Source organism: Sorex fumeus, unplaced genomic scaffold, assembly GCF_029834395.1.
Source record: "Sorex fumeus unplaced genomic scaffold, SorFum_2.1 ptg000007l, whole genome shotgun sequence".
NCBI classification, from domain to species: Eukaryota; Metazoa; Chordata; class Mammalia; order Eulipotyphla; family Soricidae; genus Sorex; species Sorex fumeus.
In genome coordinates, this window is record NW_026606064.1 from 3763344 (window position 1) to 3781359 (window position 18016).

The following is an 18016-nucleotide window of genomic DNA, read 5'->3' on the forward strand; positions in this document are numbered from 1 at the left end:
TCCTCCACCCCCTTGAAAATCATGAAAAACAGTAACATTATTTCTGGGAAAAACATTGCCAGATAGCACCAAAATCTGCAGTGGGTGTTATTTTCATAATGTGTTTAACTTAAGTGGGTAAATCAAGAGACTCAAGTTCTTACTAGTAGATTGACAAGTTACATATTTGTAATTTCTGTGTAAATTTTCTAGTAAGATAGGGACTTCGCATAGAAAGAAGGACTATTGATTAGTCACGTTGGAGTAAGTGAGATTTATTCAATTCTTTTATTTTCTGTATATTTTCTTCAAATAAATGGCACTTTCCAGTATTTTTTAGAATACAAAATAGTTAAAAGAAAAGAAATTTTCCTGGAACATCTATGTATTGTAATTGATGTGGATACTTAACAACATTGAATATACACTTCTTTTTACTTACATTTTCTGTTTTAAAGGAAAGTATTTGGGGGAATAAAGATCTTAAAAATGTACAAAAGCCTTATCAAAAATCTTTTAGATATTTTCTTTTTGCAAGAAATGGCAAAATTATAAACTCATTTAAGTAAGATGTTCTTTAGTTCTTATGTTCTTCACATTACTAAGGAAGTCTTTTTGTCTCAAAAAATTTTGCCACATTTTCCACTATGGAGAAATGTTGATTTTGCTGAGGACTTTTTGAATTATAAATCCAAGTTTACACTAGAAATACTTTTTCCGAACACCCTTAATGGCTTCTTTGACCTCTTGGTTTCTCAGACTGTAGATGAGGGGGTTTAACATGGGGATAATAATGCCATAAAACACGGAAGCCATTTTTTCTTGCTCTTGAGACTCTGCGGTCCCATGGTGTAGATACATATAAGAGAGAGTTCCATAAAAAATGGTGACAGCTGTCAGGTGGGAGGCACAGGTGGAGAAGGCTTTTTTCCTCCCCTCAGCAGAAGAGATCTTCAGGATGGCAGCCAGGATATATATGTAAGAAAAGATGACGACTAAGATGGTAAATGTTAAATTAAACCCCACAAAGACTGTCAATAGTAAAATGTTTAAGTCAATGCTGGAGCACGAGAGGGCAAGAATTGGGGGTTCATCACAGAAAAAGTGGTTAATTTTATTGGATCTGCAAAAATTTAATGAGAAAGTAAAACCGACATTTACAGAGGCATTAAGGAAGCCCATGAAATATGAACCAATTAAAAATTGAATGCAGACTCTTTGAGTCATGACTATTGGATATCGAAGTGGGTTGCAGATAGCCATATAACGGTCCACTGCCATAACAGCCAGAATATAGCAGTCACTTGTTGCGAAGGTAGCATAGACTAGTATTTGTGTCACACATCCGACGAAGGAGATTGAATGATCAGTCACTACAAAGTTCTGTAACATCTTGGGAGTGATAGCGGAGGAGTAGCAAAGGTCAACAAAAGCCAAGTGTTGGAGGAAAAAGTACATAGGAGTTTTAAGGGAGGAAGAGACTCTGATGAGTAGGATCATCCCACAATTACCCACAAGAGTGACAACATAAATCATTAGAAAAACTATGAACAGGACATGCCAAAACTTGTGTTGCACAGCAAATCCTAGCAGAATGAATTCAGTCACTTCAGTATCATTGTTTGTTTCCATGGTGTGCAAAGATGAATTATTAGCTGAAAAGGAGCAAATCAAAAACAGAAATCTAAGACTACTGTAATCCTTTAACCAATGTTACAAGTGGAAGTAATACATTAATTGCTTTCCTATTGGGTTAAAGAAGTTTTTGTTTGATTTTGGGCCACATCTGGAGGTGCTCAGAGGTTCTTTCTAGAAGGTTTTGGGAATCACATGGGATGTCTGGGATTAAACTGGCATACTGTACTATTGCTGGGGTCCCTAAAGAATGTTTCTTGTGGGTGGCCTGGTACTGCAGAAAAATAAAGGAATGAAGGAAGGAAAGAAGGAAGGAAGGGAGAGAGGAAGGGAGGAAGGAAGGAAGGAAGGAAGGAAGGAAGGAAAGAAGGAAGGAAGGAAGGGAGGAAGGGAAGAGAGAACAAGAGGGGTTAGAGATCTGAATGCTTTGCATGCTGGAGGCCTGGGTCCAGTCACTAGCTTCCCAGATCCTCCTGAGCACCGATTACTTCTGGGAGTGATTTTCTGAGCACAGAGCCAGGACATAACATAAAAGAAAAAACTTAAAAAAAAAACAAAGTAAAAAGAAGAATATTTCATATGACAGTATTGACTTAGATTTTAAAGGCTAAAACTTGACATCTAACAGATTGTTTCATCTACAGTTTGGTGAAATTTCCATGAGCTAAGTATCTGTGTTCTCAGGCATTAATGAACAGATACATAAAGATAATATACTTTAATTTAATTGAGTCTTTTGTGCTCTATTTCAATTACAAACTCCAAAATTGCAAAATACTAATCTTTACATACATCTAGAATCTCAACGTGTAATAGAATTCAATATAGTTTTGCTCCAGTTTTATTTCATATTTTTATTTTATCAGTTCCTCCTCCTTAGTAGGAAGCATAACTTTCTCTCTGCCATCATGGGCTTATAGACATTTAGGGTTCCCTATAAAATTGCTTATCAGAATACCTATGGTAAGAGACAATTTCATTTATAAAGCTTCATCGTTTTTGAAGCAATATTTTATAAAAAAAAAACAAGTACGAAGATCTCAATATTTTCAAGATTCCAAAGAAGATGCTCAACATCACTTCCAACTGATTCTAGACTATACATATTTCCAACAACTGATGCTAGTCCATAAACTGCACATTAAGCAGCATGATCTATGATGTTCATCCAGCATAATCTACCTGCATGCTTTCTTAGTGATAGATTGTCTACAACTTGTCCCACTTAAAATTATCAGAGTAAAAATTTTTTTCTGGGCTGTATTATTCTGAGGAATGAGATCCATTGTATTTACTGTTTTTTTTTCTTTCTGGGCTTTGTTATTCCCAGAGACTGAATTCCATGGGACATCAAAAGGTCACGTGGCCGCCCACCTATGATATAGTCAGGCTTCTTCGTCAAGACCCTGAACAATTGTTTTGAGGCTCTTCGTGTTCCTAGAATGAGCAGACGCCATTGGGCTACACTAGCAAGCGATAGGGACGAATGGAGACGTTATTGGTGCTCGCTCGAGCAAATTGATGAGTAACTGGATGTCAAGTGATCAAGTGATTATTCCCAGGAACAGACAGAGAGTATGCATATTTTTAAGCTTATCAGTACCCAATATGCCAAATACCAGTAACAATGATGGGTCTTATTCTCCTAACCCTGAAAGAGCCTTGAATATGCCGCTTTTTAAAATCTCAGGGCTAGGATGAAGGAGACGTTACTGGGGCCTGCTCGAGGCAATCGATGAACAACAGGATGATCCTGATCATCATGATCGTGATCAGTAGTTATTGAGCACTATCTCTGACACATTCCACATTTCATGATGGACATTCTGACACATTCCACATTTCACCATTTACTCCTAGGTTGTGCCTGGGGTTTGTGATATGTTTTCTTTCTCATGAATATTGACATTTTCCTAAATTTTTAAGGTTACTGAGCATAAAGTTATCTCATTTGTGTATATTTTCATTCATCATTACAAATAAAATTTCTCATTTTCTGATATTGTACTTAGAATTTTTGGCATCTAGTTTTTAAATTGCCAATTTGTGCTTTTGGTAAAGTTTCTTACTGAACTGATTTTTTTTTTTTTTTGCGTTTTAGTTTTCTCAGTTCTTGACAAAGATTTTCTTTTTCAAAAATCACATTCTATCACTATTTACTATTTGCCTATGAGATTATTGAGCATAATTTTAAAATTTAAGTCAGTGAAGGAGAAGGCTCTCCCGTTGATCATCGATTTGCTCAAGCGGGCCCAGTAACGTCTCCATTGGAGACTTTGTTGTTACTGTGTTTGGCATATCGAATACATCACGGGTGGCTTGCCAGGCTCTGCCGTGCGGGCTAGATACTCTCTCTCTCTCTCTCTCTCTCTCTCTCTCTCTCTCTCTCTCTCTCTCTCGGTAGCTTGCCGGGCTCTCCGAGAGGGGCGGAGGAATCGAACTCGGGTCGGCCATGTTGGCTGCGTGCAAGGCAAACACCCTACCGCTGTGCTATCGCTCCAGCCCAAATTTAAGTCAAAAAATAATTAATCTTTTTTACCCTTATGTTTTAATTTTTTGACCACACCTGGTGATGTTCAGGGCTTACTCCTGGTTTTATCCTCAGGGATCACTACTAGTAAGCTTGCGGGGCTGTTTGGGGTGCTGAAGATCAAACCTGGGGTGATATTCTACCCACTATATTATCTCTCAGGTCTTTAATTTTTCTGGTTTTATATTTTGGAAAATAAAAACAGGAAGAAGTCCATTTCTCCTCATTCACTTCCTCAGGAGAGTAAAATGTAACATAAAACTCTTTTCTATGTTACACATGATTTCTTCCACATCATATTTATTTTAGCATAATGCTTTATACTATAAATATAATTTAATATATCACTGTGTTATCAATATTTATTAATTCTTTTCAGTCGCATCACACAGTGCTAAGGGCTACAGAGATCAGGTTACTGTTGGTCTTGCTCAGGGGACCATATGGTACCCAGGATCAATTTGGGGCCCCTTCAGCCCATTAAGCTATATCCAAAGCCCAATATTTATTTTTTAAAAAGCAAAATTTCAATAGAAGGACTTATAGTATTCAATAACATGCAAATTATTGAAATATTTTTAAAACAAGGGTGAGTAGATTTTTTTTTTGTTTGTTTGTTTGAGGCCATACACAGAAGTGCTCAGGGTTGACTCCTGATTTTGTGCCCAGAAATCATCCCTAGCTGACTTTGGGGACTATCTGGGTTACCATGGATTGAACCTGGATCTGCTACATGCAAGACAAGTGCTATCCCCATTCTACAAAGGCTCTAATCTCAAGAGAATTTGAGTTAAAAAAATTTATACACAACCCAATCATATACAGACTAAGCCTACCAAGCATTTATGGAACAGCTAATTCTAATAATTTCTCCCTGTTATTCATAAAAGATGACATTTCTCAACTCCTTTCATAAGCTGTGACGAGCTAATGTGAAATTAAGACTGCTTAGAACATCAAATCTTCCACATAATAACAGAATGATTGCTGGTTCTGAAAGGACATTGCAAGGGATAACTATTCTCTTCCTTTCCCAGGATTTGAACCAGCTGAGAAGATATAAAAGATAAAGAAAAAATGGAGAACATAATATGACCTTTACATACCTGGTGAAGACTTTGATTTTATTAGTAGCCTTGCTTCTAAAGAACACCACAGAATTATCTAACTGACTTGGGCAGTGACTGGGTCATAACCTATAAGAAAGAGCCTCTGGAATTGGGGGAAACATGACCAACAGGAGGGCTATTCCTGATGACAACGGCAGAGCAGAGTTTATCAGATTGTTTTCAGATTTGCCCATCAGATAGGTCACTCCATCTTTCCATGAGCTGAATGAATAAAATGGGGAGAGAGAGGCTATAATTACACATCAAACTCTCTTTGCAAGAATCATCAAAGTAGATGATGCAACTGTTTCCATCAGCAATCAAGATCAATTTGCATTTATCTCAGCAATGAAAATATTTTTTCACAGAATTTTTTTACATGTAATTTGCCATTTCAATGTTATAGGAAAATCCATATGATCTTAACAGCTAAGGAACAATTGCATGGTAAAATCCAATCACTTTTCATAACAGAACATAAACAAAATTGACAATAGTGAAAGCACCCTTAAGTTGATAAGAGCTATCTACCAGATAGCTAGTCTAAACATCGTATTTCCCAATAAATACTGTGAAGCAGTACCAATAAAATAAGGATTAGGACAAAGAAGCCTGACTAAATCTATTCAATATTTTCTGGAAACCCTAGACAGTGCAAAAAGACACAAAAAAGAAATTAAAGGTAAAATTATTATAAGCAAAGAAGCACAATAACTTTACTTTCAGATAATGTAATTTTATCTATTGAAAACTCTAGAATTAGATACATTTGTAATCAAGCTTAGTAGACATTTGACAGCTGCATAATATATAAATATCAAATGTATTTAGGTTTAACAACAATGAATTTGAATGCTATTCAAGAAGGCTTATTTACAGTAACAGCAAAATGTCTAGCAATAAATCTAAGAATATTCACTATCATTTTGAACAAAAAGCTTAGATTCAAAGCTTTCTGAAAACCAAATTTAGGCCTGCATCACAGAGAGAAACTTAATGTAGTAAACATTATATCTTCCCCATGATTACTTAAAAATTTAATATAATTTTGATGGAACACTCAAGAGAATTTTGTCTACATCTTCACAACTTATATTTTATTGAAAGAAACAAGTGCTCAAGATGTTGAGATAGGTTTTTTTTTTTTTTTTGCTTTTTGGGTCACACTCTGCAATGTACAAGGGTTACTCTTGGCTTATGCATTCAGGAATTACTCCTGGCTATGCTCGGGGGACCATATGGGATGCTGGGAATTGAGACCAGTCAGCTGTGTGCAAGGCAAATGCCCTACCCGCTGTGCTATCACTCCAGCCCCTGTTGAGATAGTTTTACAGAGAAAAGTCATGATGGGAACTTGCTCTACAGATTTTAGAACTTATTTTAAAGCTCTAAGAAAATTAGAGTCAATAGTTTGTGTCAACAGAGACAACAGATGGAACAAGGGAAAAGAAATCATGAATAGATCCACATGACCTATTGCTGACTGTAGACCAATGGAAAATGACCCAATGAACTGTGTTGCTGAAAATAAATGAATCTACACATGGAAACAATTTTGTATCTCTATTTACTTTAACTAAAATCAAATATGTATGAATGAAAGATTGAAATTAAAAGTCTTAAAGGAGCAGATATATACATTTATTTAAGTTGTTTATAAAAGAATTCTATAATATGTATATAAATAGATGAAATAGTTTAAAAACATAAACGTTCATAGTGACATTACTGATCATAACATAAACTATTACACACATTACATATCACTGACACAAAATATAGTAAAGTAAAGTAAAGGCCCTCCCGTTGATCATCGATTTGCTCGAGCGGGCCCAGTAACGTCTCCATTGGAGACTTTGTTGTTACTGTGTCTGGCATATCGAGTGCGGGCGAGATACTCTCGGTAGCTTGCCGGGCTCTCCGAGAGGGGCGGAGGAATCGAACTTGGGTAGGCCATGTTGGCTGCGTGCAAGGCAAACGCCCGACCGCTGTGATAGCACAGCGGTCGGGCGTTTGCCTTGCACGCAGCCAACATGGCCGACACAAAATATATCACTGATCAAAACATAAACTAATAAACAAATAAGAAAAACTCAGAAAACTGGTGCTAGAAATCTACGTGCTTACTCTGAGGTCAGTAGGCAAAGGTAGAGCTTTGGTTTCACCGTAGAAATGGTCAGTTTGACAGCAAAATGTGCTTCTTGCAGTGGTGGACAGAGCAAACTAAACCTGTGGATGAGTTGGATAATATAGTCCTTACAGTATTTTTAAAAATAAATCTGTAGTGACAGAGTAAGTAGTCAATCTCTTCAACATTTTGTGTGGATTCAGAATTGTTAGTGTAAGTTGACTTCTCAGATAAATTTTCTGTAGAATTGATGAATGCAAGTCCCTACAAGGAGACTTACATTCAAAGGGTAAGTAAGAGACTTGTTAGAGGAAATTAGAGTTGTTCATAGTCTCACTTCAACTAGAATAATGAAAAGTCAATGACATTTGTCATATCAATGGAGTCATGTTGAGTTCTAAGACTATGGCTTTAAGGGGGATATTTTAAAGAGTTTTGCAAAGATAGTACAGGGACCACACATATACACCTCCCTGGCTAAGAACCTGAGTGTTTTGAACATGCTTAGCTTATATACTACACCCTCATGATTCTGAAGCTGAATTTATACTCAACAGGTGCAAGATGCAACAGAAAGTAAGCAGGAAGATTTGGGTTTGAATTCTGGTTCCATTGTTTCATAGAGAAAATGGTTGTTTCTCCTCCCATCACAGTTCCATCCTCTATGTTGGAGGTCATAGAATTGTTTAGAAGGTAATGATGTTCATTACATTTTTTACTCAGTTTAACCTAGAAAACATTTGGAACTAGGGAGCAAACAGTTGGAAAGAAGATTAAATATATCAGAGTAGATTTATATTATGCATTAGTATGTAGTCAAGAAAGTCATAGAAAACATTAACTCTTACAGAAAGATATTCATATTATGTTGTCAAAGAAAATATGTCAATTTTCTGGAGAGATAGTGCAGCGTATTGGGCATTTGTCTTGTACATGGCTGATGTGGGTTCAATCCCCAGCATCCCATATGGTCCGCCGATCCTGGGTCACTGCCAGGAGTGATCCCTGAGCCCAGAATCAGGAGTAAACACTGAGCACAACCAGGTGTGGCGCAAAAAACAAAAGCAAAAATAAAATAAAACAACAACAAAACAGTAAATATGTCAAAACAAGTTGTAGAGAGTACATCAAGTGAACCTTTTTAAAAACAAAGCTTTCCTTATTTTATTTTATTTTATTGCTTTTTGGGTCACACCTGGCGATGCACAGGGATTACTCCTGGCTCTGCACTCAGGAGTTACTCCTGGCGGTGCTCAGGAAACCATATGGGATGCTGGGAATCGAACTCGGGTTGGCGGCATGCAAGGCAAACGTCCTACCCACTGTGCTATCTCTCCAGCCCCAAACAAAGCTTTCTTTAATCCCACTCTCTATGTCTTTTTTCCCCCTCTAATCATGGTAAGAGTAACTCACCAACCATTCATTCATTTATTCATTATTTCATTTACTCATTCATTTATTTATACACCCTTTCAGTTCTTGGCTTATTTCCTGAAATATTTAGTCCAATTTACTTTCCTTACACTTTTTGTAGATAATTTACCAGGGATGAATAATTATTCCCAGTCTTGGGGTGAAACTTTTTTTGGGGGGGGACGGCATACCTGGTGATGTTCAGGGATCATTCCTAGCTCTGCATACAGGAATATACTCCTGGTGGTGCTCAGGGGACAATACGGGATGCTAAGGGTTGAATCAGGGTCAGCTGTGGGCAATGCAAGCACCCTACCTACTGCACTATTGCTCCAGCCCATTGTGTTGAAACGTAATAGAACTTTGGTGCTAATGCTTTGACCCACGTTCCCCCTCACATGCTTGGATGATATCTGACTATTTTTGATAAAATCATTTGATTAGTTTCACTTACACCAGAGTTGTTTCCAGATATTCGTTCTGCAATAGATGCAGGCTGATTTCTGACCAAGATAATGCTGTATGATACCTTCTAATTGGGGAGTTTATACCTGGGACTTAAGGGATCAATACTAGTTCCCATGAGAATGTGAAGTTCCAGGGTTGAGATGAAATTAGAAATAACAATGTTCAGTAGTTACTTTCTGCTAAAGAGCACTTAAGTTTTCCTAAGAGAATAGATGTTATTTTCATGTTACTGTCATTAGGAACTTCTTCCCTCATTACCTTGTTATAGTAAAACTGCTTTTTGAATTTTTTCCTGTAAGTCGAGCATACTTTCACATGCCTAGGAACCCCTGTGTGTAGATCTATATGATTGACTTTTTAAATTATAATCAGTAAAAATATGACTAAATAAAAATGAAATTCAAAACTAACTAAAATATATACAATTGACTTTTTTTATCATAATCAGTAAAAATATGACTATGAAAATGAAATTCAAAGCTCTTTAATTACAGAGCACATGTTCTCTGTTGTGATAAGTGTTTTTCATTTGGTCATATTTGATATTATCAATTTGACCACTTTTTAGATTTTTGGAGGAGAACATAATCCTGATTCCCTGATCCATTTTTTCCTAAAAATTTATTTGAAAAATCCACGTTTAAAAAACCCTAGGTGAAATTTTCTTTTTTCCACTTGCACTGTACATGATTAGAATTTTATAGACCACAATCTAAAATAAGAGATTTTGTTTACTATTTGGCTATGAAGATGTTAGAGTAACATTTTTCATCCTTCTGAGAGGACAAAGTTAGAGCCAGTGAATCTATGGGTTAACAAGCACTCATAGGAAGGGGGGTAATGTCATAGGATGGTTAACTGATGATCAATATTTCTTATTACATAGCCCATGCTATAGGAACATGCTTGCCTTCTAGTGGAGGAAAATCAAATTTGGCTGAAAATTCAGAACTTGAAATCTTCATAACAAGTTTGGAAGTCAGGTGTAGGACTGTTGTGATTGCTACTTCTTTGCCACATGCTGGCGATGTCATAGTCTACTGTCCCTTACAGTGCCAAGGATCCTACCCCCACGCTAAGCAGAAAAAAGGTGTCAGAACAAACACGTGTATACTTAACCAGGAAAACAAAAGCTTTCTCCAAATCTGGCACACCATCTTTTATTTTTTTAATTTTAATTTTTTAAAAAAATTTTATTAGTGAGACATCATGAGGTACAGTTGTAGACTTACAAATTTTTGTGCTTGGGTTTCAGTTATACAATGATCAAATACCCATCCCTCCACCAGCACCCATCCTCCAGCACCACGGGTCCCAGCATCCCTCCCCCCCACCCCCCCATCCCACCCCCCCTGCCTCTGTGGCAGGGCATTCCCTTTTGTTCTCTCTCTCCTTTTGGGTCCTGAGGTTTGTAAAAGAGGCATTGAGTGGCAATCATGTTTGGTCTATAGTCTACTTTCAGCATGCTTCTCCCATCTTGGGAGGATCCTCCCAAAACCCTTTATTTGGTGCTCCCTTCTCTGTCTGAGCTCCCTTTTCCCTAGCATGTGTGGCACACCATCTTTTGATGGAACTGTTTTATCTGGAGTCACCGAAATCTCTGACTCTTGAGCCTCATCTCCTCAGCTATTTGTTTTAGGGCTTCTGTCGGTGAGGACCTTGTCTGTGTTCCAAAGGTAGTAGATTTTCTGTGGTAGGTCTCTTACATCCTTCCTCAGAAATAGCTAAGGAGTCATGGAAGATCACAGATTACCTTCAAGCAATGGGGCAGGGGAATGGAATAAGAGGCAGTAACCTCTAGATGCACAGAGAAATATTCTGTGGGAACTTCCACTTTGTGTCCTCTTTGGCACTGAGTTGCAATTGTCAAGATGTATGTGAAGGTGGCTACTTTATTTATTTTTGAGTTTTTACGAATTTAAATAATTGGCCAAGACTGAAATGATTTAGTGCACTTTCATAACCAAATGACACTATTTAGGTTTTTAGATCTTTCTATTTTCTTTATATTCTACACTTCTTGGAAAGTAGTACAAAGTGTGTTTTGAGAAGCTTCTATGATTTTCGTAAGAACGAATTCAGAATGAAAATGATAATTAGTGACAACAAAGTCATAGCATGACAAAAAGATCAGTGTTTTTGAATGCTAAAGAATGTAAAAAATGTGTAAAAAGAGAGAAAAAGAAAGGGTTTTCTGGAGAAGGTACGGCAGGGATGGTGCTTGCCTTATACATGGCTGACTGAAAATTGATCCCTGGGTTATAATAACTCATGTCTCCCCAGGAATGATTCTAGAGCAGTAACGAGAATGTCCTAAACTCCACCAACTGTAACCCAAATCATATCCCCCAACCACAAAGTAACTAATATGACTGTAAGCACAAGTGAAAAAGATAAACCTCAGATACTAGTGCTAGTCAAAGCAATTAGTTTATTTCATATTCAAGTTATGCATAATTTAGAGTAAGTAGACTGTATTAAGACTCGACAATTTATGAAAGCTGACTAATGAAAATTAATGCCATTAAATTTTTATATTGATAAATAAATTGATCTTTTTAGTGTTGACATAAAATAGTTTTGAAACAAGAATATATATTTTGTAAAGTGCATATACTTCTTAACATTTGAAAAATTCAGTTTACCATTGATTCAAAATTATATTAAAGGAAAACTTATTTACATGGAATCTTACTTTGTTTCCCAAATTCTAAGACCATAAAGAGGTAGCATCAATTTAAGATGTTAATGTTCAGAAAAATAACAGTGTTAAATATTTTTTATAGGGTAATTTGATGTGTGAAAGTTTGAGTCCAACTTAGAAAATCTTTTTCCCCATCAATTTTATAGCTTCTTTGACCTCTTTATTTCTCAAACTATAGATCAGGGGGTTCAACATGGGTATCACGATGCCATAAAATACAGAGGCCACTTTCATGTTCTCCTGGGAATGATCGGAGGGAGGTTGCAAGTACATGTAAGAGAGAGTTCCATAGAAAACAATGACAGCTGTCAGATGGGAGGCACAGGTGGAGAAGGCCTTTTTCCTCCCTGCTGCAGAAGAGATCTTCAGGATGGCAGCCAGGATGTAGATGTAGGATATGATGACCACCAACACAGTGAATGTCAAGTTAAACCCCACAAACACAACAAGTAGCATGATATTGGTGTCAATACTGGAGCAAGAAAGGGCAAGAATTGGTGGAACATCACAGAAAAAGTGATTGATAGAATTAGACCCACAGAAGGACAGTGAGAATGTAAAGCCTGTGTGCACAGAAGCATTAACTGAGCCCACCACGTATGACCCGGCTACCAGTTGAATACAGACTCTTTGAGACATGATTGTGGAATAACGAAGTGGGTGACAGATGGCCACATAACGGTCCACGGCCATGGCAGCCAGGAGGTAGCAGTCATCAGTTGCGAATATCGCATAAACTAATAATTGGACCACACATCCCCAGAATGGTATAGATTTATTTTCTGCTATGAAGTTTTGCATCATTTTGGGAGTGATAGCAGAGGTATAGCAGATATCCACAAAGGCCAAATTTTGTAGGAAGAAGTACATAGGTGTTTGGAGTCTGGAATCAGTCCTGATGAGTGAGATTATTCCAATGTTACCCACCATGGAGGTTATGTAGATGAGTAGAAATAAAATAAAGAGGATGTAGCGATATTTGTGCTGACCGCTAAATCCTAGGAGGATGAATTCAGTCACTTCGGTGTTATTCTCTAGTTGCATGGCTGTTGAAAGTCCACAAAAAGTGGTGGAAAGAACCTAGAAAAGAAGAAAAATATTTCAGATTCTAGAAATGGAAAAAAAATAGCTTTTTACTTGAATTGAATTTTCATAGCAAAAAACTCCCAACCAGATTTACTGCCTTTCCAAGACTTTTGTCTATTTTCTTAGAAATTTTTAAGAAAACTTAATCACAGTGAGATACACAGTTACAAGATTATTAGTGATTGGGTTTCAGTTATACAATATTTCAACACCCACCCCTTCATCAGTATACATTTCTCACCAACATGTCCCTAGTTTCCCTTCTGCCCTCTCTTCTATTTTCTTGATAAGAAACCATTATACTTGAAGTGGTCTGTGAGATAATGTTTCATTCTCAAAACAAAAGTTTGTAGAAGACTTGACATATATTATGATTATAAAAAACATACATTAGTAACTATTTTTAATATCTTATGGAAGAATCTATATTTTAATTCTATATACAGCATGCATAGGGTACATAGGACACAAACAGGCAGATTTGGGTTAGAATTCTGGTTCCATCATTTCATGGAGACAGTGGTTTTGTACCATTTGCCAGTCCTAGTTCTATCCTCCGCAATGGGAATCATGGAGTTGCTTACAAGATAATACTGTTCATTACATTTTAGGACAGTCTACACAAGGAAGCATTTGGAACTAGGGACCAAACATTCTTAGAGCATTAAACAAGTCGGAGTAAATTCATATTATGCATCAACATCCAGAAAGCTATATGTTGGTAGCTTCCAATAAAGACACTCAGTCACTCACACTTCATTTATTCATTTATTCATAAGTAAATATCCTCTCTTATGCTCATATAATAGCAAGAAAAATATGTCAAAACAAATTGTGAGTGGTAGATATAGTGTGGGCATTTTTTAAAACAAAGCTTTCTTCGACTCCCACTATCCTCGTCCTTTATTTCTTCACTCATGAAAAGCAATCCTCTAAATTTTTTAATTGACTTTTTTAATTGAATCACTGTGAGATAAAGAGTTACAAAGTTGTTCATGATTGGTTATCAGTCATACAGGGCTTTAACACCTGCTCCTTCACCTGTGTACTCTTTCCACTACAATGTCCCCAGTTTCTTTCCTGTCCCCCACCCCTGCTTGCCTCTATGTCAGTCACTTTTCTTCTTCTTCTCTCTCTCTCACATTCTCTCTTTCTTTCTTAGTGGCCATTCTTATACATTGGGGTGCAGAGAGAACCCACTGAACATATTAACATCTTCATTTAAGAAAATTGAATTGCTTTGAAAAGTAAGCTGAAAACAGAGGTGAAGTCTATTTTGTGATGAAGTGAAATTAAATTGAGGTGATTTCTATAAAATTCCCAGCACAGGGTTAAGAATTCAATCACTATCACTATCACTATTACCCCGTTGTTCATCGATTTGCTCAAGCGGGTGCCAGTAACTTCTCTATTCGTCCCTGTCACATGCTAGTGTAGCCCAATGGCATATTGGGGGCTCTTTCGGGGTCAGGGGAATGAGGACCATCATTGTTACTGTTTTTTGGCATATCAAGTATGCCACAGGTAGCTTGGCAGGCTCTGTTGTGGGGGCAGGATACTCTCGGTAACTTGCTGTGCTATATTGCTAAAGAATTCAATAGTAAAGGCCCCTCCCATTGATCGTTGATTTGCTCGAGCGGGCCCAGTAACGTCTCCATTGGAGACTTTGTTGTTACTGTGTCTGGCATATCGAATACTCTCGGTAGCTTGCCGGGCTCTCCGAGAGGGGCGGAGGAATCGAACTCGGGTCGGCCATGTTGGCCGCTTGTAAGGCGAACGCCCTACCCAGAATTCAATAGTGAGTGAAAAACATTGGTCTTGATGACATACCCAGAGGTCACATTTACTCTCCTGCCCACATTCCCTCCATCATCACTCACACTCACTAATTCATTCAGTTCATACAATCTCTGAGTCTTTGATTCATTCACATTCTTCCCAGGAACATTCAGTCGAATTTACTTCCCTCATTTCATTTACCCCAACACCAAGATTATTCCTGGTTTGGGGATGAACCTTACTAGAACTTGGTGCTGCCCCTTAGTTCTACCATACCTCACTCTGCTTTGTCTCGCTTAGACCAGAGTGTGCTCCAGGTTTTACTTCTGGTGCAGGCTGATTTCCGACTAGGTAGCTCTGTGTGATCCCTTCTAATTGGCAAATTTATATCTGGGACCTAAGGGATCAACACTTGCTCCCGTGAGAAGGTGAAGTTCCAGGGTTGAGATGGAATTAGAAATAACAATGTCTAGTAGTCACTTTCTGCTAAAGAGCATTTAAGCTTTTCTAAGAGGACAAATGTCATTTTCATGTGCCTGTCATCAGGAGTTCTTTTTCTCATTACCATACATTACATCTCATTACAATACAACTGCTTCAAAATTTTTCTTATTCTCAACTAAGTTGGACATATTTTTACATTTCTAAGAACATATTTTCATAGGTGTAAGTCTATATAATTGTTTTTTTCACAGTCATTAGTAAAACTATGGCTATCTGAAAAAAATTCAAAGCTAACTAACCTCAACTTGAGCTTATTTTCCCTATTGCAATAAATATTTTCTATTTGTTTATATTGTATATTTCCACTTTGATAATTTTTATCGGCCCTCCCGTTGATCGTCGATTTGCTCGAGCGGGCCCAGTAACGTCTCCATTGGAGACTTTGTTGTTACTGTGTCTGGCATATAGAATACTCTCGGTAGCTTGCCGGGCTCTCCGAGAGGGGCGGAGGAATCGAACTCGGGTCGGCCATGTTGGCCGCTTGTAAGGCGAACGCCCTACTCGCTGTGCTATCCAAGGTATTTTGAGCTGTAGAGTCCAACATCCCTTTAACTCCTTGGTGATTGGCCTGGACTGACATGATTTGGTGCACTTTTATAACTGAATGACACTATTTAGGTTCTTAATATATACTTTATTTATATTCTATACTAATTGGAGTAGTACAGAAAATGTTTTGAGAAGCTTCTATGCTTTTTGCAAAATAAATACAGATAAAGATGGTAACTAGTGACCATCAGTAAAGTCATAGACTGACATAGTTAATCAGTACTTTTAAGTACTTGTGCTTAAGAATTGAACTAATACGATTTTACTAGGTGAAAAGATAACCTTTTCAAATTACTTTGAAAGCACTTAGCTTGTTGTATACTAAGGTTTATAAATAATTTAAACGCACTATATGAAGAGTCTCTTTGTAGACAACTTGGAAACTTGCTTGGATAATGAAAGAAAATGACCTTCAATTTTGACATTGAAAAATAAAAATTGATATTTTCTAATCTTAAAACATTAAGTACTTTGAAACAAGAATACATTTTGTAAGACTGTATATATTTTACTTTTTAATATTTAAAAAATTCAATTTCTCATTATTAGTTGTATATATCTGCTTTCAAAATACATTTAAAAGAATATTATTTACATGAGATATTATCTTCCAAATTCTAAGACCATAAGGAGCAAGCAAGCATCAATTTAAGATGTTAATATTCAGAAAGATAACAGTGTTAAATATTCTTTTATAGGGTGATTTGATGTGTGCAAGTTTGAGTCCAACTTAGAAAATCCTTTTCCCCATCAATTTTATAGCTTCTTTGACCTCTTTATTTCTCAAACTATAGATCAGGGGGTTCAACATGGGTATCACGATGCCATAAAAAACAGAGGCCACTTTCATGTTCTCCTGGGAATGATCGGAGGGAGGTTGCAAGTACATGTAAGAGAGAGTTCCATAGAAAACAATGACAGCTGTCAGATGGGAGGCACAGGTGGAGAAGGCCTTTTTCCTCCCTGCTGCAGAAGAGATCTTCAGGATGGCAGCCAGGATGTAGATGTAGGATATGATGACCACCAACACAGTGAATGTCAAGTTAAACCCCACAAATACAACAATTAGCATGATGTTGATGTCAATACTGGAGCAAGAAAGGGCAAGAATTGGGGGACCATCACAAAAAAAGTGATTGATAGAATTAGACCTGCAGAAGGACAGTGAGAATGTAAAGCCTGTGTGCACAGAAGCATTAACTGAGCCCACCACGTATGACCCAGCTACCAGTTGAATGCAGACTCTTTGAGACATGATTGTGGAATAACGAAGTGGGTGACAGATGGCCACATAACGGTCCACAGCCATGGCAGCCAGAAGGTAGCAGTCATCAGTTGCGAACATCGCATAAACTAGTAATTGGACTGCACATCCCCAGAATGATATAGATTTATTTTCTGCTATGAAGTTTTGCATCATTTTGGGAGTGATAGCAGAGGTATAACAGATATCCACAAAGGCCAAATGTTGTAGGAAGAAGTACATAGGTGTTTGGAGTCTGGAATCAGTTCTGATGAGGGAGATCATTCCAATGTTACCCACCATAGAGGTTATGTAAATGAGTAGAAATAAAATAAAAAGGATGTAGCGATATTTGTGCTGGGCGCTAAATCCGAGGAGGATGAATTCAGTCACTTCAGTGTTATTCTCTAGCTTCATGGCTGTTCACAAAAAGTGGTGGAAAGCACCTAGAAGAGAAGAAAAATATTTCAGTTTCTAGGAATCGAAAAAAATAGCTTTTTCCTTGAATTGAATTTTCATAGCAAAAATCTCCCAACCAGATTTACTGCCTTCCCAAGTTTATTTTTTCTATTTTCTCAGAAATTTTTAAGAAAATTGAATCACAGTGAGATACACAGTTGCAAGGTTTTTCATGATTGGGTTTCAATTATATGATATTTCAACACCCATCCCTTCATCAGTGTATATTTTCCACCACCAATGTCCCCAGCTGTCCTTCTGGCCTCTCTTTTTTATTTTCTAAGAAACCATTATATAGCAAGTGGTCTGTGAGATAACGTTTCATTCTCAAAACAAAAGTTTGTAGATGACTGACATATATTATGTGATTGTAAAAAGCATGCATTCATAAATCACTGTCACTGTCCTCCCGTTGATCATCGATTTGCTC

The 18016-nt window shown here is 37.2% G+C and overlaps 3 protein-coding genes across 3 annotated transcripts; all 3 read right to left on the reverse strand.

The window, feature by feature from the left end:
- Positions 1-681: 681 nt before the first annotated feature.
- LOC130046107 (putative olfactory receptor 5AK3) lies at positions 682-1611 on the reverse strand. Its single transcript, XM_056139008.1, has one exon. It carries the CDS (start codon positions 1609-1611, stop codon positions 682-684), a length of 930 nt encoding a protein of 309 aa, XP_055994983.1.
- A 10469-nt stretch (positions 1612-12080) lies between these two features.
- On the reverse strand, positions 12081-13010 carry LOC130045881 (olfactory receptor 5AK2-like). The gene has a single exon (XM_056138739.1). The coding sequence runs from the start codon at positions 13008-13010 to the stop codon at positions 12081-12083; it is 930 nt and encodes a 309-aa protein (XP_055994714.1).
- A 3604-nt stretch (positions 13011-16614) lies between these two features.
- On the reverse strand, positions 16615-17544 carry LOC130045886 (putative olfactory receptor 5AK3). The gene has a single exon (XM_056138755.1). It carries the CDS (start codon positions 17542-17544, stop codon positions 16615-16617), a length of 930 nt encoding a protein of 309 aa, XP_055994730.1.
- Between the last annotated feature and the right edge of the window lie 472 nt (positions 17545-18016).